This window comes from Myzus persicae, unplaced genomic scaffold (genome assembly GCF_001856785.1).
Source record: "Myzus persicae strain clone G006 unplaced genomic scaffold, MPER_G0061.0, whole genome shotgun sequence".
Taxonomy (NCBI): domain Eukaryota; kingdom Metazoa; phylum Arthropoda; class Insecta; order Hemiptera; family Aphididae; genus Myzus; species Myzus persicae.
Genome location: NW_019104084.1, coordinates 135,238 through 156,377, shown reverse-complemented (window position 1 = coordinate 156,377; position 21,140 = coordinate 135,238). Strand labels below are relative to the sequence as shown.

At 33.8% G+C, this 21,140-nt stretch overlaps 3 protein-coding genes and 1 pseudogene across 5 annotated transcripts; all 4 read right to left on the bottom strand.

Annotated features, from left to right (window-relative positions):
- Nucleotides 1–269: 269 nt before the first annotated feature.
- LOC111038510 lies at nt 270–2,428 on the bottom strand (annotated as a pseudogene).
- A 105-nt stretch (nt 2,429–2,533) lies between these two features.
- Nucleotides 2,534–5,638, bottom strand: LOC111038509. The gene is made up of 3 exons (XM_022321644.1): nt 5,374–5,638; nt 4,245–4,752; nt 2,534–3,509 (listed from the first exon to the last, which is right to left on the bottom strand). The coding sequence occupies exons 1-3, from the start codon at nt 5,390–5,392 to the stop codon at nt 2,747–2,749; spliced, it is 1,290 nt and encodes a 429-aa protein (XP_022177336.1). The 5' UTR covers nt 5,393–5,638; the 3' UTR covers nt 2,534–2,746.
- Nucleotides 5,639–8,105: 2,467 nt separating this feature from the next.
- LOC111038507 lies at nt 8,106–15,849 on the bottom strand. Of its 3 annotated transcripts, XM_022321633.1 has the most exons (5): nt 15,703–15,849; nt 15,237–15,365; nt 15,034–15,075; nt 10,609–11,116; nt 8,106–9,130 (listed from the first exon to the last, which is right to left on the bottom strand). In XM_022321633.1, exons 3-5 carry the CDS (start codon nt 15,050–15,052, stop codon nt 8,368–8,370), a joined length of 1,290 nt encoding a protein of 429 aa, XP_022177325.1. In that variant the 5' UTR covers nt 15,053–15,075; nt 15,237–15,365; nt 15,703–15,849; the 3' UTR covers nt 8,106–8,367. The 3 variants fall into 3 exon arrangements, with proteins under 3 accessions (XP_022177325.1, XP_022177326.1, XP_022177328.1); XM_022321634.1 differs by lacking the exon at nt 15,237–15,365 and having other exon boundaries at nt 15,703–15,808; XM_022321636.1 differs by lacking the exons at nt 15,034–15,075; nt 15,237–15,365 and having other exon boundaries at nt 15,703–15,815.
- A 1,159-nt stretch (nt 15,850–17,008) lies between these two features.
- LOC111038506 lies at nt 17,009–17,617 on the bottom strand. The gene has a single exon (XM_022321632.1). It carries the CDS (start codon nt 17,615–17,617, stop codon nt 17,009–17,011), a length of 609 nt encoding a protein of 202 aa, XP_022177324.1.
- Nucleotides 17,618–21,140: the final 3,523 nt, after the last annotated feature.

The following is a 21,140-nucleotide window of genomic DNA, read 5'->3' as shown; positions in this document are numbered from 1 at the left end:
TTTAGACCAATAAGCTGGCAAAAAAAAACATACTTCTAGTGGTCCAATTTTAATTTTTAAAAACAATTTGAACTCCTCGGTAGTGATGGGCATAAGTGACTAATTACTACCAATTTAGTCGGTAGTACCATATGACTAATTTAGTTACCTACTCGAACATTTTTATTATTCGACTTATTTTTATTATTCGACTAATTATTATTATTCGACTTATTTTTATTATTCGACTAATTATTATTATTCGATTTATTTTTATTATTTAACTTATTATCATTATTCAATTTGACTTTTTTTTATTATTCAACTGATTTTTATTGGACTGATTGTGCAAACTTTAGCATGAATTACTTTAATTCAACAATATAACAAAAATAATAATAATATAACAAAAAACATAAACATTACTAGGAAAAATAAATACAAATTTACAACTATTTGAAATGTTTGTTTAAAAATATTAACATATCTAAATGTTTTTGATGTGTTCTATTCCTTTTTTCTTTTTGCTGACATGATTTCACCTGCTTTTGAAAATATTCTCTCTGAAGGTACTGAGGTAGCAGGGATCACTAAATACTTCAATGCTAAGTTGAATAATTCGCCCAACAGTATTTTGTGTTTGATCCAAAAATCGATTGGCTTTGATTTTCTATTGGAGTGTGGTAAACTGAAATATTGTTTTGAAATGTTATCCGCAGTGCTTACTGATGTAACTTGAGTTCGATCTGTATTCAGTATTTCAGTTTATCATCCAAGAAACTCCATAAATCGATGGCTTCATTATTAGAGATGGTTTGAATTTCAGGAGTTTCAGAAATATTGGAATTTTCTTCTGTAGTATTAAAAAACATACATTTTAATAATTAATCAACATTTTTTATGTAAAAAAAATGTATTAATATTATTAATTCCTTATCATTCAAATTTTCACTGATAAGTAAAAATAGTTCATCTGTAATACTCTTTTCTACGTTTTCAGCATTAATTGTATGCTGAAATGCCAATTTTTTAAAACGAGGGTCAAGTAGAGTCGCTCTTGAAAACTCAGGTTCTGTATTTTGCTTTTCACTGAGTTTAAAACGACTGTTTAAATGTTGCAGCAATTTTTTCTTGAGTAGCTGACCTAAGTATGTTCTCATTTGTTTTGATACTAGAGACATGTGTAAACCTAATAATATTTGTTGAATTATTTATTAATTAATTTAATTTTTTTGAATTTCATCCTTACCTCTTACTAATGGAATAACCATTGCCAATGTCGGATAGTTCTCTCCTTATAACTCAGTAGTCATTACTTCAAATGGTTTTAAAATGGGGATAACATCTTCTATTACTTCCCATTCTTGCGCATTTAACATAACAGATCCATCCTTTAAGGAGAGCATAGCATAGGTCAATGGTTTTTTTAATTCGACAAGTCTTTCTAGCATCAATAGGCTACTGTTCCATCTTCTTGACACGTCATGTTTAAGTTTTAATTTAAAAGCTCCTAACTGTGTTATTTTTTTGGCTAATTTCCTATTTGCAACTTCACTTTTTTTTAAATATGTCACAATGGAACAACACTTCTTTAATTTAGATTAACATTTAGATTTTGACATTCTGAGTTCAATAACTACAAAAAATCAGAGTTATATGACGTTACAATGAAATTATGGGTGACAACGCAAAACGTACGATGGATTTGTGTTTTTATTAAATTTCAATAACCTTTTTGAAAGAAGAATTTATAATAATTTCTATGATTTGTATATAGCTGGTCGTGCAAATTATTAGTCGAATAATAGTCGGTAGTATCAAATAGTCGCTTCTGTCCATCACTACTCCTCAGTCTTTTTTCTATGTTTAGTAGGAAAATAATTTGAGTTTTTTTGCCTCTTGGCACTTTAAAGTGCATTGTAATTTTGAGAAATTAAGCAAAGTAATTTTGAACCGTAATACGAAAACTATAAAAAATTTCCAAAATCCATTTCCTACAAAACATAGAGTAAAGGCTAACAAATTCAAATCATTTTTAAAAATTGAAATTGAACTTTTAGAAGGATGTTAAATTTTGTCAGCTTATTAGCATAATTGATTGCCGAGTGTGTTAAAAAATATTTTTGAGCATGCATTTGATGACTTGTGCATGCGCATACGTGTACTATATAACATAGTCGTCCCGTACGCCTACAGCCCAACAACATGAAATATGTATATTTTTATCAAATTCCTTTAAAATTCTAATTTTATAGACCCAAACTCACACTAATAATCATTTACGACTAACACAAAGATTATGGACGGCTACGACAAGGTTAGAAATTGACTAAATCTTTCCCCTTAAATAATAGCCACTAAATAGCCGCCTTAAGTAAATACAGAATATTTTGAAAATTGAATTGTGTATAGTTTGCACTAATATATAAATAAATAAATATATCATGTAGAGGTACAACTTTCAATTATTAACAATAATATTTCATAAATTACATCAAAATAACTATAGGTTGTTATTTACGGTATAAATATCTTATTATGTCCAATTTTGAACTTCAATCGAATAATAACATTGTTTATTAAGTTGACAAAATATGTACTGTTATAACATTTTTTTTTTACACACAAAATTATGAAGTCGAAAATTGCATAAGCCTACAAACGACATAAAAAGAGCAAACATATTTTTAAAACTTCAATATGTTTAGAAGATGCTGATATAAATATTTCAAATATGCCACCATCCAATGTTGTATCTATGTGTAGCTCAATCCGCTACTACATCGATGAAGACCACGTCCAGATAATGTTGGAGAATGTCAGCTGTCCATTCAGTAGCTCTTTTGCCACCACACGACAGCCAAAATTGCAGAGTCTCGTCTTCAGTCAAGCCAGCCAACTCGGACAAGTCGACCTGTTTCTGCTCCTCTAACAAGACTCGTAATGTCATAGAAACTTCCGCAAGACCATAATATGCGTATTTGGTCATTTCAGTGTCCAGCTGACTGCGGTCCGGTACCGGAGCGCTACCGGCCACAGAAGCCAACGTCTCGCAATAGACGTCAAGGAGATCGTCCCAGTGATCATCCCGTGTCTGGCGATCCATGTTCAAGTACATGAAGTGCGACAAATCTAGTGCCGGTGACCCGTACCGGATGAGAGCCATATCATACAGGAGCGCGTCCGTCGGCCGGCCATCACCGTCATACCGGAACATTAAGTTATGGCGGCCGAAATCGCTGTGGCACAGGACGGACAGAGGTTCGTCCGGCTCCATCACATGCTTCATCGTCTCTACTGGGTCGGCCAATAGTTCTACCCGGAACCGGTGCAGCCTTTGTTTATATCCACCGCTGTCATCTTGTCGCTCCTCCAGCATATCCAACGCAGTTGAAAACAGTCCTTGGAGAACTTTACTACTGAGGTACCATTTGCCCTCCGCACTCCATTGCGTTTCCGCCACTTTGTTCACCAGTTCTATGAATTTGACTCGATCCCCATGTTTTGCTCTGTAAGACAAGCTGTGAAACCTGTAAAATTGGTCATGTTGATTTCAGTACGGCAAATAATTATAGTACCACCGTATAATATGTAGGGTTACACTTTAAACCTTAACCATATATTTCAAAACTTATCCATCCGTCTAATTCAATCCACAGAATTGCTATATCACAGTAAACTACTAAATTAAAATATTTAACTCATTACTGTATTACACTCTTACCCTCCTATAAGACAGAAGCGAATTATTCATTTTTAAATCTATGTTATAAAAAAAAACATTTATTTCGCGTGAGAAAAATGTTGAGGATGATGTATGGGTCATACACCGTTGATGTATAACACAAGATTATCAGTCTACTCCAGTGATTTCAAATACATATTATCTACATGCCATATATTTTTTCAAAAACAGTTAGCACACCAAATTTTAAGTGTTCTTTTTAAACTTATATAGGCAAAGATACATACGAAGTCCGTTCAGCTAAATGACTTAAAATATTATGAAATTACTTTTATTATAATTACTAACCAAAGTATTTATAAAAATATAAACAAAGCAGTTGTCTATTTCACTTATTTTACCCACAAAATTACCAATAAAAAAATACGATGAACACTAACTTCAAAATAAAAAATGCAACTAAAATTTAGTGTTTTCACAATTATTTCGAATATTAATGTTCAACATGTATTTCTATTACGAGCTACATGGAAAGGGTAAACGGGCCACATGTGATATTTAAAACCACTGGTCTACTCACTTTGCCAGTGTCCGTACAGCTATGGCCATATGATCATAATCCAAAGTCAACCGATGATCATTCACCGCTGATCTGTATCCACGGACTGTTTCGTTTCCCAAGACGATCAGATCCCGATCCGCTAGGTCACCGAAATCGTTGCGGCCGTAGAAGTAACGGCATAACGACGGTGTCGTGGAACAATCGTCATCCCTTGGTGAAACAAACGATAACAGAAATGGAGTGATTTGTTCGTAGAACAACTTCTCGTTATAGAACTGTTGGTCGTTCATGCAAAACTCCCGCTTTTCGGGATTTATGTGCTTGAACTTAAACACTAGCGGATGAATCTGATTGCGGCAGTCTCGGTCGCTGACCGTCATCGTCCCGTACAGCACTACCGAACAGAATTGATTCGGTTCGGTGTGCCACCTGTCAAGTTTGAAGGACACGAACACGCTGTCAGGTCCAAAAACTTTGGATTCAATCATTTTTTCAGCCACAGTTACAGCTGCCGCCGCATAGTGTTCTAAAACGTAAATTAGCTTGCTCGAATAATTTCTAGACTTACTTACTAATTTAAAATAGTTGTCAGTGAGGTTAGTATTAGTAATTACATTTGAATAAAATCTACTCATTTAAGGATGAATGACATAAGTACTTACGTAGTTTGGCAGTTTTTAAAAAGTATATTTATTATTTGATTATTTGAGTAAAATAAAGATGTGTTAAAATTGTATTAAATAATATAAATTTATGTAAGTCTATTCCCTATACATATTATACAGTATATACATATTATATAACATTTTATCAGTTATGATTTTTCGACGGTATTTGGTAGTAATTTTAAGGATGTTTGCCTTTGTATATTTTTTTATAATATACCATAGATGATCTGTATGGTATTACAACATTTAGGTATCAATTTAGTTATTTCTCAATAAGTACTTAATTATCATTAAATGTTTATTTTGTGTTCCCTTCTTTATTAATCATATACTCGTATATACATACCCAAACAAAACAAATAATATTTTATTTGCAACATAATTTTAAAATTTTAAACACAGAATGTTAGATTTTAATTTATATGTGTTTTTTTTTTTTAAACTTAAAAATAATATCCATCATCAGTAAATTTACTTACGTTTATGTTGATGCTCCATTCCATATACTTTCGTAAAAATACCTTAAAATAAAAATATGTAATGGATACAATAAATCAGTTCAGCAGTAGCTGACTCTCGATACTTGTGTAATTTCTATATAGTCCATATGTGATCAAATATTATACGTATACATCGACTTCCTCTTATTGTATTGTATTTTATCTAGGTAAAACCTACATGCATTAAGTGCGTAGGTACTTCAAGACATTATGTATTATCTATTACCAACAACTAAGTGTTATATCGCGGCTTACACATACGTAAGTAGAACTTTTATTATTGTATTCGAGAGTTTTGCAATTTTTTTAGTATGTCAGTAAAATTGTATGTACCTATTTGTTGTGTCGAAAAACGTAGCGAACATTTAATACAATGCACGTGTAGAAACATCATACAGTATGACATTTATCTATCATCGTTTTCCTTCAATTGCGTATTTTTTTAACAACAAACCCATTAGGTAGCTTCGATGATTTAAATTATCTGCGTCCTTCTTATTTAATTAATACTCCACTCGAAACCTAATTTTTTAATGAAATTTTGAATATGTAGTTATATTGTACAAAAGACGACTCTCGCCGTACAAATCTATACCAACCGAGAACAAAAGTAGTATGCCTTGAGTTTGTGTTAAAGTTTAGTTATGAACAATAACATTTAACATTAAAAAATATGAAAATGATCAAATATATTCATTTTTTACAGTGCAATCAAAATTGTTTGTCTTGTTTGTAATTGTTTTTTTTAATAATTAACTTATCGATAACAACTTATCTACAGCTAAGTACTTATACAAAAGTTCTGCCCAACGTTATTTGTCAATAATCTACTTTTTAAATTTTTTTAAAGAATATTCTATAAAAATATGTGGATATTTGTATCTATTACTTATCATTATTATTAGAATTAATGTTACAGAAACTTAAATTTAAAAACTTCTATAAATGAACGATGAAAATCTGTCAGAGTTAATTACAATGGTCCAACACTGTGTACACAAGGTATTTGTCTTAACTGTGTTCAAAAACATAAATTTATTTTAAGAACAAGATATTCCTACAGAATACGAACTATAGGTATAATATAAATGCAATCGATCTATAATATAAAATGTAACAAATCTTTTTTTTAAAATCCTTTTCAAGTTAAAATCAATTATTATGGACATAAACGCCTGTTGTGGTTTTTAAGGCAAAAATTATTTCAATCGATAATTCAATATCATATATTATGTTCACCAAAGATGTATACTATGTACAAGGTGAACTCGCGTATTCACGGTACTTAAATAAATATAAAATCGTTGAAAATTGGTAACGTCACAGCTCATCCGTTATAGATATTTCTATTTGCAGTATCGTATCCGCTCTGTGTGTTACCAACCACATGGCGATATCCGTTAAGCTAAACTAATAATAATTGGGGCTAATGGGTACTCATTTATATATTTATAAAGTAAAAATGAATATATTTAGATGGTCAATATCTCTTAACTTTTGGAGGTTGCACCAATCCTGCGTTAAGTCCTTTCGGTCCAAACGAACTGTGCTTTAAACAATGGAGAACCTAATGCGTTTCCTTGAAACCAGTCACCAGCTATAGCCATCATCGTACTAACAAACTTTTGTGCAAAGTTTGTACTAATATATAAATAGATAAATACATTATTTTGAGGAAAATATAAATCCCAATGCGTTGCTAAGAATAAACAAAAATGAAAACCTACTTAACCTATCACTTTTGAACTTATAATCTATAATACCATCGTATGTCTATTTAAATTTAATATTTCTGTATAATGTTTATGTAGGTATATATTATTATTCATAAATTATAAATCAGATTATCTAGTAACAAAAAACTGGTTAGCAAGTTATAACTGGAATTATATATCCTCCCCCAATTTCTCAAGAGTCAAGAATTTATAGATAAATACTAAAATTAAAAAAAAATTGTTTATGTTAAACGCTAAAATTGAATAACGTTTAAAATTTCAAATATTTCATAACGTTTAAAGTTTAAACTATTCATACCGTTAAGAAGAAAATTGTATAAACGTTTTATATTTGAATAACGTTCAAACACATACATTGAATAACGTTTAAAATTTTTAATTGCCCATAACGTTTAAATTCTTTATAACGTTAAACACTTAATTGCTCTAAACGTTTGAATTTCCTATAACGGTAAACGGTATTATTTTTTTTGATTTAAGCCCTGCTTTAAACAATGGGGAACCTAATGCGTTTCCTTGACACCATTCACCAGCTATAGCCATCAACATACTAAAAAACTTTTGTGTATAGTTTGTACTAATATATAAATAAATAAATATATCATGTAGAGGTACAACTTTAAATTTTTACCAATAATATTTCATAAATTACAACAAAATAACTATAGTTGGTATTTACCGTTTAAATATCTTATTTTGTCCAATTTTGAACTTCAATCGATTAGGAACCTTGTATATTAAGTAGACACATGTACGGTCATAAAATTTTTTTTTCACACACAAATTATAAAGTCGAAAATTGCATAAGCCTATAAACGCCATAAAAAGAGCAAACATATTTTTAAATCTTCAATATGTTTAGAACAATATGCTCTTATAAATATTTATTAAAAATGTCAAGCATCACAAAAAGTTATTTAAAATTACATTTAATAAAGCAAAATCACCACCGAAATATATATACAAATACTAAAATAATCAAACAATTTAATTTTGGCTTTATTTAGAGTTAAGCAAAATTTGTTTGTACAATGTCACTATTTTTTTTTTATATATATATAAAAGTAGTCCCATTATAAATAAACTATGATCTAAATCTATCTATATAACACTATGACAGCTCGGCTTAACTTTTTTTTTTCCTATAATAATAGAATAAAATATAAGCAACCTGGCAAAGTTTATGGCAAGTAAATTTCAAAATATGCCACCATCCGATGTTGTATCTATGTGTAGCTCAATTGGCTACTACATCGATGAAGACCATGTCCAGATAATGTTGGAGGGTGTCAGCTGTCCATTCAGTTGCTCTTTTGCCACCACACGACAGCCAAAATTGCAGCTTCTCATCATCAGTCAAGCCAGCCAACTCGGACAAGTCGACCTGTTTCTGCTCTTCTAACAAGATTCGTACTGCCATAGAAACTCGCGCAAGACCATAATATGCGGATTTGGTCATTTCAGTGTCCAGCTGACTGCGGTCCGGTACCGGAGCGCTACCGGCCACAGAAGCCAACGTCTCGCAATAGACGTCAAGGAGATCGTCCCAGTGATCATCCCGTGTCTGGCGATCCATGTTCAAGTACATGAAGTGCGACAAATCTAGTGCCGGTGACCCGTACCGGATGAGAGCCATATCATACAGGAGCGCGTCCGTCGGCCGGCCATCACCGTCATACCGGAACATTAAGTTATGGCGGCCGAAATCGCTGTGGCACAGGACGGACAGATGTTCGTCCGGCTCCATCACACGCTTCGTCGTCTCTATTAGGTCGGCCAATAGTTCTACCCGGAACCGATGCAGCCTCTGTACATATCCACCGCTGTCGCCATGTCGCTCCTCCAGCATATCCAACGCAGTTGAAAACAGTCCTTGGAGAACTTTGCTACTGAGGTACCATTTGCCTTCTGCACTAAATTGCGTTTCCGCCACTTTCTTCACCAGTTCAATGAATTTGACTCGATCCACATGTTTTGCTCTGTAAGACAAGCTGTGAAACCTGTAAAATTGGTCATGCTGATTTAAGTACAGCATATAATTATAGTACCACTGTATAATATGTAGGGTTACACATTAACGTATCCGGACATTTCGGCGTGTCCATTTCGGCGTGGACACTTCGGCGTGGCCATCTGGGCGTAGCTGGTTCGGCGTAGAGCCTTTTCGGCGTGGGTTTATTTCGGCGTAGTCCTTTTTTCATTTAATTATTTTTCGTCGGCTTAATCTACAAATGGCCGTTGACCACCCGACACTATGGGCATTTATATCATGTTTAAGGAGAATTCAAAGTGGCCGAGACACCTTCTTTTGCAAATTAGAAACAGGCAAAAGTCCACCAAAAAAGAAAAAAAAATACATTGACGTCGATAAACGTATTTTAAAATTAGTCAGCGATTATGATAATCGTAATATTATGAGTTTTTTAAGAGGAATAGCACATAATTTAAGTATGATGACCTGAATATTTTTATTTGTAATTTTAATAGCATTCTCCTTATTTTAATTCAATTTGTATTATTTATTTATTTTTTATTGTTTATTATTATTTATTTATTTATTGTATTTACTATTTATATTTTAAGTATGATGACCTGAATATTTTTATTTGTAATTTTAATAGCATTCTCCTTATTTTAATTAAATTTGTATTATTTATTTATTTTTTATTATTTATTATTATTTATTTATTTATTTATTATATTTATATTTTATAGTGACTTACCTAATTTCTTAAAATGGCTCTACGCCGAAAAGGCCCTACGCCGAAATGGCCACGCCGAAGTGGCGACGCCGAAATGTCCTAGACCGACACATTAAACATTAACCATATAATTCAAGACTTTTCCATCCGTCTAATTCAATCCATAGATCCACTTGCTATGTCACAGTAAACTACTAAATTAAAATATTTAACTCATTACTGTGGTACACTCTTACCCTCCTATAAGACAGAAGCGAATTATTCATTTTTAAATCTATGTCATAAAAATAAACATTTATTTCGCGTGAGAAAAATGTTGAGGATGATGTATGGGTCATATACCAATGATGTATAACACAAGATTATCAGTCTACTCCAGTGATCTCAAATACATATTATCTACATGCCATATATTTTTTCAAAAACAGTTAGCACAGCAAATTTCAAGTGTTCTTTTTAAACTTATAAAGGCAAAGATACATACGAAGTCCGTTCATCTAAATGACTTAAAATGTTATGAAATTACTTTTATTATAATTACTAACAAAAGTATTTTTGAAAATATAAACAAAGCAGTTATTTATTTCACTTATTTTAACCACAAAATTATCAATAGAAAAATACGATGAACATTAACTTAAAAAAAAAAAATGCAACTAAAATATAATGTTTTCCCAATTATTTCCTATATTATTGTTCAACTTGTGTTTCTATGGCGAGCTACATGGAATGGGTACGAGGGCCACATGTGATATTTAATACCCCTGGTTACTCACTTTGCCAGTGTCCGTACAGCTATGGCCATGTGATCATAATCCAAAGTCAACCGATGATCATTCACCGCTGATCTGTATCCACGGACTGTTTCGTTTCCCAAGACGATCAGGTCCCGATCCGCTAGGTCACCGCAATCGTTGCGCCCGTAGAAGTAACGGCATAACGACGGTGTCATTGAAACATCGTCATCCCTTGGCGAAACAAACGCTAGCAGAAATGGCGTGATTTGTTCGTAGAACAACTTCTCGTTATAGAACTGTTGGTCGTTCCTGCAAATCTTCCGCTTCTGGGGATTTATGTGCTTGAATTTCAACACTAGCGGATGAATCTGATTGCGGCAGTCTCGGTCGCTGACCGTCATCGTCCCGTACAGCACTACTGAACAAAATTGATTCGGTTCGGTGTGCCACTTGTCAAGTTTGAAGGACACGAACACGCTATCTGGTCCGCAAACTTTGGATTCAATCATTTTTTCAGCTACAGTTACTGCTGCCGCCGCATAGTGTTCTAAAACGTAAATTAGCTTGCTCAATTAATTTCTTGACTTTCTTACTAATTTAAAATAGTTGTCAGTGAATATATTATTAATTATATTTGAATAAAAGCTACACGTCATTTAAGGATGAATGACATAGGTACTTACGCAGTTTGCTGGTTTTTAAAAAGTATATGGATTATTTGATTATTTGAGTAAAATAAAGATGTGTTAAAATTGTATAAAATAGTATAAATTTATGAAAATCCATTCCCCATACATATTATACAGTATAGACGGTAGCGTGTCATGTGTTCGAAAATCATGTGTGCGCATGCCGTATATTCGAACGTTTAGTGTACGAAAGATTGTCTGTACGAAAGATTATATGTTCGAAAGATAGTAGGTATGTGTGAAATTGTCGATAAATGAAACTAAACAAAAATCACCCTAATAACATTAATCGCGGTTTCATTATATTGGATTTCACACAATATCTTTATTTATTTTACGTGGGGAAAGCATTATAGATATTATTAAAAGTAATTTTTTGTCATCTATCAGTACAGTTCGATACATCATTACAAAAGTATCGAACACAATTTCCTTTGAACGTTGTTTTTAAATAATATTTTATACAATTTGTGTTAGTGATTTTTTTTTTTAATGGCTAGTATACAGACATTTAAAAGTATACATGACAAGGAAATGTTACTTGTAAATAATTATGAATACATGTTTGATGAGAAAAGCCTGGGAATACGTGATCAAAATAATATATATTATTCGAAATGTACAAAACGATATGGAGCAACATTTCGGACAATATTTGAGCACGGTGAACATAAACAAGACAATTGTTTTATTAATAATGATCATTCTTACGCACCAGATACAGTTAAACATCATTGAAAAATTCTAAAAAATAAAATTAAAAAATGTGCTCAAAATTTACAAGATTCGCCAAATCAAATATATCAAAACGAAATCGCGAATTGCACCTCAAGTAACTAAAAACGCATCCAAGCAAATCGTAAAAAGACAAAGAAAAGGAAAAGAACTAGAACCAGTTTCATTAAATTTTATACCTTCCTTTGAACTTCAAAATACAATTTCAGGACAACCTTTCCTTTTGAAAAATGCAATCGAAGGAAATAATAAATTTATGATTTTTACAACTGTTCAAAATTGTATATACTTGAGGGAATCAAATTTTTGGCTCGCTGATGGAACCTTTAAAGCTTGTCCTGGAATTTTTAAACAGATATTTACAATACATGGATCAATTTCACGAGGTATTAATGGCAACATTTGTGTACCATTGGTATACGTACTGATGACCAACCAAACTGAAGATGACTATAAAACAGTGCTAAACGAGTTTAATAATTTTGCTATTAAAAATAATATTTATTTCGAAAGTAATAAGGAACTTGAAATAATAACGGACTTTGAAAAAGCTTCAATCAACTCGATCAATGACGTCTTTCCATTTGTAACCCATTCTGCTTGTTTTTTTCACTTTTGTCAAAATATCTGGCGCCATATTCAAAAAGAAGGGCTATCTACAAAGTATATGGAAGACCCGGAATTTAATTTGATTTGTTGGCATTTACCTGCTCTTTCTTTTCTTCCAGTAAATAAAGTACGTATTAAAAAAAATTACATAACACTTACTTTTTTTAATTTTATTATTTATTTTATTACTATCTAATATTTTAGAGTCATGCAATGTTAATAATATTATTCGTGGGAACTTGCAATTTTTTTAATATATCAATATATTTTTTAGGTAATCGAAGGTAGGGAAATTGTGAAATTATTATTTAGTGATAACGAAAGAGAACAATCACTTTTAGAATACTTCGAAAATACTTACATTTATGGTAAACCAGCTATGAGACTACGTGGACGTATTAAACCTCACCGACACCCTCCCTTATTTCCAATTGACATGTGGTCAGTAGCTTCAAGAATTGATGCAAACTTGCCAAGAACAACAAATATTTCTGAATCATGGCACGGTCGACTTAATAGGTATAGGAACAATATATCAATAACCATAACATAATTGTTACAACTAATTAAACTATTAAAAAATGTTTATAGATTAGTATCAAAACAACCAGAAGTTTACAAATTGATGAGAAAGTTCCAAAATATTCAGAATGAAACTGAAAATTCTATAGAGCAAATCATTCAAGGCCGAACAAGTAAAAAAAGAAAAACATGCAACGAAGAACGGGAACAAATAATTAAAAAATTAGTTCTAAGACTAAAAAATTTAGACATAAGTATTATTGAGTTTCTAAGAGGAATATCGTATAATTTAAGTTTTTAGTTTTTTTTTTATTTAGCATTTACATTTATTAACGACTAATTTATTTTACGACTTATTGGTACCTATTTTTAAATTAAATTTTTTACGCAGAAAATCGAATCAACGAATAATAAATATTTTGGTAAAATTCGTGTTTAATTTATCGATAATTTCGAACATATAATCTTTCGAACAGACAATTTTTCGTACACTTAACGTTCGAACATACAGCATTCGAACACATTACTTTCGAACATAAGACCCCTTACCGTATATACATATTATATAACATTTTATCAGTTATGTTTTTTCTATGGTATTTGGCAGTAATTTTAACGATGTTTGCCTCAGGATATTTTTTTATAATACCATAGATGATCTGTATGGTATTACAACTTTTAGTTATCAATTAAGTTATTTCTTAATAAGTACTTAATTATCATTAAATGTTTATTTTGTGTTCCCTTCTTTATTAATAATATACTCGTATATATGTTGCGGTCAATGATGAAAATTGAATATTTACGTTATTAACCGGCCATTAACGTTAGAAGCCAATTCGCTAGGTTATTTTCGTTAACTACCGGGCAATAACGTCCGTATCCAAGATAATAGGTTATTGTTGTAAATCACAAAATAAAATAAAACAATTTTACCTCAATGACGGAATCTTAACGTTATTAACCATTGACTGTTGGTCAATTACGTAAATAAAATTAATTACAGACTACACTTATTAATAATTGTCTTATTATTTTTTTATTATTAATAATATATTATATTTATTATTTATTATTTATTTTCGCAAGGCATGCTGTTGTGACATTTTGAGTTACACAATATTCCTGCTGATTGACAAATGCATTTGTTTGTTCTGCACTTTAGTTTGCAATTGCACCTTCTGCATGTAACCTTGTGATCCAGTGACACTATCAAATCTGCAGCTTCTCTCAGCGTAATTTCTTTTTTGGTATTTACAGATTCCAAATCAACGAAACTTTCTTTGCATGGATCAATCTGCGATCGAGTATACATATGTTCAATAATGCCGTTTTCCGTATGCCGTACTTAATTAAAGAGCATTAATGAATACAAATAAATGTATCTAAATAATATAACTTATAAGTACCTACCTAATTTACATAAATCATCTTCAACCTGGGTCACTCGTGTAACTATCGCTGATTATCGATGATATTTTTATAAATAATACATACTAACGTAGTACCTAACGTGTTTAGTATGTAGATAGATAACTGACAGTTAACAGTGACCCGTATGTTATAAATGTATAATTTACAACAACGTCCAACAGGAGTTGGGAATTGACGCAAATGATAAAAAAATACCCGTGTTTACTACATTAACCATTATGTATCGCCATTTACGTAAATTACCGGCCATTTACGTAAATTCGTATGGTACAAGATAATTTTCGACATTGGCCGGGCTTTAACGTAAATATCAAAATTGTCGTCATTGACCGTAACATATACATACCCAAACAAAACAAATAATATTTTCTTTGCAACATAATTTTAAAATTTTAAACACAGAATGTTAGATTTTAATTTATATGTGTTTTTTTTTTTAAACTTAAAAATATCCGTAATCAGTAAATTTACTTACGTTTATATTGATGCTCCATTCCATATACTTTCGTAAAAATACCTTAAAATAAAAATATGTAATGGATACAATAAATCAGTTCAGCGGTAGCTGACTCTCGATACTTGTGTAATTTCTATATAGTGCATATGTGATAAAATATTATACGTGTGCATCGACTTCCATTTATCGTATCGTATTTTATCTAGGTAAACTCTACTTACATTAAGTGCGTAGGTTATGTAATAGGTTATGTATTATCTATTACTGTGGGAGCCGGGAGTGTTCGACGGTATCACACGATCCCGACGTTCTAAGTTATGGGCAGATTTTCGTATTTGTCCCGTAATTACCTATTCATAAATGTATAATAACTAAATAGGAAAACTTGGTAAATGAACTCCTTGCGTTCATTACAATTCAATACACTAGATAGGTTCTTTATAATAATAATGTGGTTTAATATACAACTGATTTGCATATACACAAAAAAATAATTGATAGGTATGCCTGGTGTACAACAGATTAGAAATTGACAATAAATTATAACAAGACTATAGTATGGGCTGATGTACAACAGTTTATGAATCACAATAAAATGTATTATAAACTTGCCGTTAAATAAATTGTAATAATATGGCTAAATTACAGTTTTGTAATAACAATAAAAATAATAATTTTGGTACTCACAGATGTTTTTGTGGAGTGTAGACTGGCCAGTGGACTTCCTGTTACAATAATATTTCACACAACAGTACCAAATACATAAACGATTTAAATAATAATTAAAATATAAATCACACAGAATATTAAATGACAATTCGACTATTTGAGCCGCTATATTACACTGCTCGCAATAATGCAGAGGGTACTATTTATCAAAAATGCACATAGCTAGTTACATAACAATAAAGGTATACAATATGATATGTGATATTTTATACATCAATACATAATACGCCAATTTTCTTAGCTCGCTATCAGGCAGAGCACACTATTCGTTGTTTTGCAAGTTATACAATTTAAAGCTTTTATTTTTCCGCACAGACAATAATAATATATTGCTCGTTATAACGCAGAGCACACGATTTAAACAAAAACGAAATTAATATGACTTGGCTGTTTATAAAAAGACGCACAGTAAGAAGTGACGCGTATGTTGAGACATTTTTGTACGTACTGACTATTTGATGTATGTGCGTGTGTGTGAGAAACGTTATTCATTATCATATCATATGTTATGTAATATACCACGCGCATTTGGTTTATGTCATTGCGATAGTAGGTACGCCGTGCCTTATCTGATACCTATTACTGGCTATTATAATAATATCTTTGTTGACGATATGCGGAGTATAGGCGTCAACATCCTCCCCCGGTTGAAAATTATTGGTTTTCAACAGTCATGTCATCTTCTTGTATAGAAAGGCGACAGTTTGACAGTAGGCCTACGCATTTCTGTCCCATTTGCTGTTCGCCCCGTAGTGACTCGTATGACCTTGTCCTTCCCTGGGTGTAGATCGGTTATTCTCCCTAGCTTCCATCTTGTGGGATGTTTGTTTTCTCCCTTCACTATCACTACATCATCGATTTCCAAAGGTCTAATATTTGTAACCCATTTCCCATGAACCTGACACTGAGGCAGGTATTCCTTTTCCCATCGTTTCCAAAAACTCTGCATGAGATACTGCACATATTTCCACCGGCGTAATCCATTTGGAGATCTCTCAGCATATCTACTTCCTGTGCTAGGAATAACGGTCCACCGATTAAAAAATGTGCTGGTGTTAGCACTTCCAAGTCCGATGGATTGCTACTGAGTGGTGTTATCGGTCTTGAATTTATTCATGCCTCCACTTGACATAATAGGGTATTAAGTTCTCCCAAGGTGAGACGTGTTTCCTTCATCATACGTGTTAAATTAAATTTTGTAATCTTAACAGCGCTTTCCCACAGCCCTCCGAAGTATGGAGCAGCTGGTGGATTAAATTTCCACTCAATTCGCTATTTTTTTATCGATACTCGTCATAAAGCTTGTGAGTTCTTTCTGTGCACCAACAAAATTAGTGTCATTATCGCTGTATATTTTGCTACACTTTCCTCTGCGCGCCATGAAGCGGCCTAAACAAGCCACGAAGACACTGCTTGAGAGGTCCTCTACCACTTCCAAGTGGATTGCTCTAGTTGAGAAGCAAGCAAAGACCGCTATCCACGCCTTTGACCCAGTAACGCTACGAACTCCACTCTTTATTATTATTGGTCCTGCAAAATCTACTCCACACACGGAAAATAGACAGTGGCGTTGAACACGATCCTTGGGTAGCGGTGCCATTAGTGGTTGTAAAAAGGTTGGTTTGGCCTTGATACATTGAACACACCGTGTTGTGACTGATCTTGCCAAGATTCGTCCCTTTAACGGCCAGTAAATTCGTCTTACTTCCGCTAGTAATGATTGTGGGCCGCAATGCAAGAGCATTCGATGTCGATCTTCGAATATTAAACGTGTCACTCTGTTGTTGGCTGGGATCACTATTTTGTGTTTTTGATCCTCAGTGAAGTTGGAGTTTTCCAAACGACCACCGACTCTGATCAATCCATCCTTCATAAATGGGGATAGGTTGCGGATTTTGCTTCCACGACGTAATTCTTTATTAGTATTGATCCTAACGATCTCTTCAGGAAATGCTTCTTCTTAAACTCGTTTTATTATTGATAAAGATGCGTTCTTCAATTCTAGGACAAAAAGAAATTTGGAGCTGTCTATGACCTTAGATTTCTTGTACTTTATGAAACATAAGATCCAGGCAACGGACCTTACTAAGGTGTTCCAGTTGGAATGGGCGTTAAACAAGTTGTTGATAGTGTCACAAGCAACTAATGAAATTTTTAACTGTCGTTGCTATAGTATTTGATCGTCTTCAATTAATTGGGCAGTGGGGTGAGACCATTTTTCTTCTTCGGTTGACATCCATTTAAGTCCTTGCCACCATTCCTCGGCTACTATTAACTCTGATGAGGTTATTCCTCGTGATATTATGTTCGCTGGGTTTCTATCTGTACGTACGTGATGCCATTGTGATATATCTGTTAATTCCAGGATTTGACAAACACGATTTAGCACGAAGGTTCTTAGGCGCACTCCTTGACTGTTTAGCCAACTCAGCACTATTATAGAATCGGTCCATAAGCGAAAAGTGTGAACACTGACCATCCAAGATTCAGCTGCCTTATTTACTAGCTCGGCCAGCAGCAGTGCACCGTTCAATTCCAGTCTTGGAATTGTAGCTCCTTTCAACGGTACCACCCGAGTTTTAGCACACAGTAGCCTTGAGTGCCATTTCCATTTTCATCTCTTGAGCGGACATATACGCAGGCGCCATATGCTTGTTCTGACGCATCGCAGAAACTGTGCATCTCAACTTCAACGCTAGTCACTGGGATTACCTTTCTTGGTATGACACTTCAGTTATTTAAGGGTTTGGTAAAAGCCAATCCATTTATTTTGCATCTCATCTGATAGTTGGGTATCCCAGCCCATCTTTGTTGCCCACATCTGCTGGAGAAATATTTTACCTTTTACAAGCACTGGTGCTAATAGGCCAAGCGGATCAAAAATCCTGTTTAAATCTGAAAGTATCATTATCTTGGTTAGCCTCTTCTTCCTTGTAATGGTCGATATAGTGAAGAAGAATTGGTCTGCTAATGGTTTCCATTCTAGTCCTAATGATTTCACTGTGTCTTGATCTCCAATTTTTAATGAGAATAAGGGGTCGTGCTCACGTGTTCCTATTAGATTCATAATGGACAGAGAATTTGAGCACCAATTCCTTAATGGTAATTTCCCAGAGTCCATGATGGAGTTGATTTCTTTTTGAAGTTTGGCGCACTCTTCTATGGTGTCTGCACTGGTCATCAAATCGTCCATATAAAAATCATGGAGGATTGCACGAGCTGCTTGGGGAAAATTGAGTCGCTCTTCTTCCGCTAACGATACTAAGCACTGCGTGGCTAGAAACGACGCTGGTGTTGTCCCGTAAGTAACTGAAGTTAATTGGTATGTACGTAATTGCTCATTTGGATCTGATCTCCAAACTATTCGCTGTAAATTCCAATCTCCCTTCGCTACCTGTATCTGCCGAAACATTTTTTTCACGTCAGACGTTATCACATATTGAAATTTCCTGAACCTGGCTAAGATTCCAAAAACATCTTCTTGGACTGTAGGTCCACATTTCAATACATCATTTAGAGATAACCCGGAAGAACTTTTTGCGGAAGCATCAAATACGACACGAACCTTTGTGGTCAAACTGGAAGCCTTAATTACTGCATGATGTGGAAGATAGAACGACGGTTCAGGTATGATCGTTTCTCCAGTTACTTCTCTTGCGTGACCCAGCTTAATATAATCGTTCATGAATGGAGTGTATTCTGTTTTCAATTTGTCATCACCTTGCAATCTTCGTTCTATACTTAGAAACCGGGAAGTCGCCTTAGTCCGTGACGCTCCAAGATTCTTCACTATTGATTTTTTGGGTAAGAACACGATAAATCGACCGTCCATATCCCTACTTGTTGTCTGTCTGAAGTGTTCTGCAATCTCTTCCTCTTCTAAACTTCTTTGGTTAGCTTTCGACAGACGCCCGTAATTGGAACCTTCATCATTTTCTTCAGATTGCCATTCTTCCTCTAGACCTTTACCGACTGAGTTAATACCCAGTAAACAAGTGGGACCTAATTCTCCCGTCACGATCCAACCAAATTAACTGTTCTGCAGATACAAGGGTCGTTTGTCAATTATTCTTCGTTCAGCGCATAGTATATTGAAAAAGGCACCTCCACCTATTAACAAATCAGCGCTTCTTCGTTTATGGAACTCCGGGTCACCAAGTGTTGTTAACACGTTGGCTGGAAGCTTCCAGCCCTCCTTTGGCTCGACACAAGCCGCTAGGTCAGTGACCATGTTTGATAGTACATAGCACAAGAGATCTACTTGATAGTCACTTGTTCTGGACTGAACCTTTATATCTAGACACGATGATGCGTGATTCTGGTTCGCTCCAATCCCACTTATTGATACAGAGGCATTTTTTCTAGGCAACTGCAACAGATTGACTAATTTCTTAGAAATGAAATTGATTTGTGATCCACTGTCTAAGATGACTCGACATTTGCGTTTGTTCCAAAAATTTCTGTTACAAGAACAATAGCTGTGGCAAGGAAAACATGCGCATTTTCATGTTGTGCTGCACAAGAGACCTTGAGTGGTTCTTCCGGAGATTTGGAGCCAGTGCCAGGCTGTGATACTTCTTCGTTATTTCGTTCAAGCTTCTCTTATTACTCGAGATGAATAATAGTATTATGTCTACGTCGGCTTTTTTGATACACAAATCTCGACTTACAAGCATCAATTCTGTGATATGGTGATAAACAGTTATAACATAATCTTTTCTCCCGTACGAAACTTAGTCTCTCGCTGGGTGGAATTTCTTTGAATTTACTGCACATGTACAGTCGATGTATACCGGTGCAATAAACACACTTGTCCTCGGTAGATGATTTTGACGCCACTAATGATTTCTTTGTCCCACTGATTGTATTGACCTTCCTTGAGTTAGTTGATTACTGAAGCACGCTCAACTTACCAGTATTAGTTGACAGAACTTCAGAATTCTCAATGGCAACACATCTGGTCCTCAGAAATCTTTCAAGATCCTCATACTTAGGTAGTGAGGTGTGTTGTTGACTCAGCTGCCATGAATGATTTGTGATGCTGTCTAGACGACTGACAATGATGGTTACCAACCACGCATCCCAATGATCTGTTGGTTGCTCCAATGCCTTTAGTGCTGCAAGGTGGGTACCTACATGTGTGTGCAATGCTTGTAACTCAGCTGAGGACGGATTTTCCACCCGAGGTGCCTCCAGCAGTGACCTGATGTGTGATTGGATAACCAAACCCTTATTGTTGTATCTTTGCTTTAGAAGTTGAAAAACTACTTCATAATTTGCGTCTATCATCGGTACTGATTTTGTGAGATCCAAAGCTGTACCAGAAAGGCCTGCACGCAGATAATAAAATTTCTGGACTAAAGGGTAACCGGTGTCTTCGTACATCATTGACCGAA

What these genes read in the sequence shown, in the direction of transcription:
- LOC111038507 (XM_022321633.1), bottom strand. An exon ending in GCTGTACGGACACTGGCAAA is followed by an intron (nt 9,131 to 10,608) that starts GTGAGTAACCAG and finishes CCAATTTTACAG; the next exon opens with GTTTCACAGCTTGTCTTACA.
- LOC111038506 (XM_022321632.1), bottom strand. Translation starts at nt 17,617, where the DNA reads ATGAAGGATGGATTGATCAGAGTCGGTGGTCGTTTGGAAAACTCCAAC.
- LOC111038509 (XM_022321644.1), bottom strand. An exon ending in GCTGTACGGACACTGGCAAA is followed by an intron (nt 3,510 to 4,244) that starts GTGAGTAGACCA and finishes CCAATTTTACAG; the next exon opens with GTTTCACAGCTTGTCTTACA.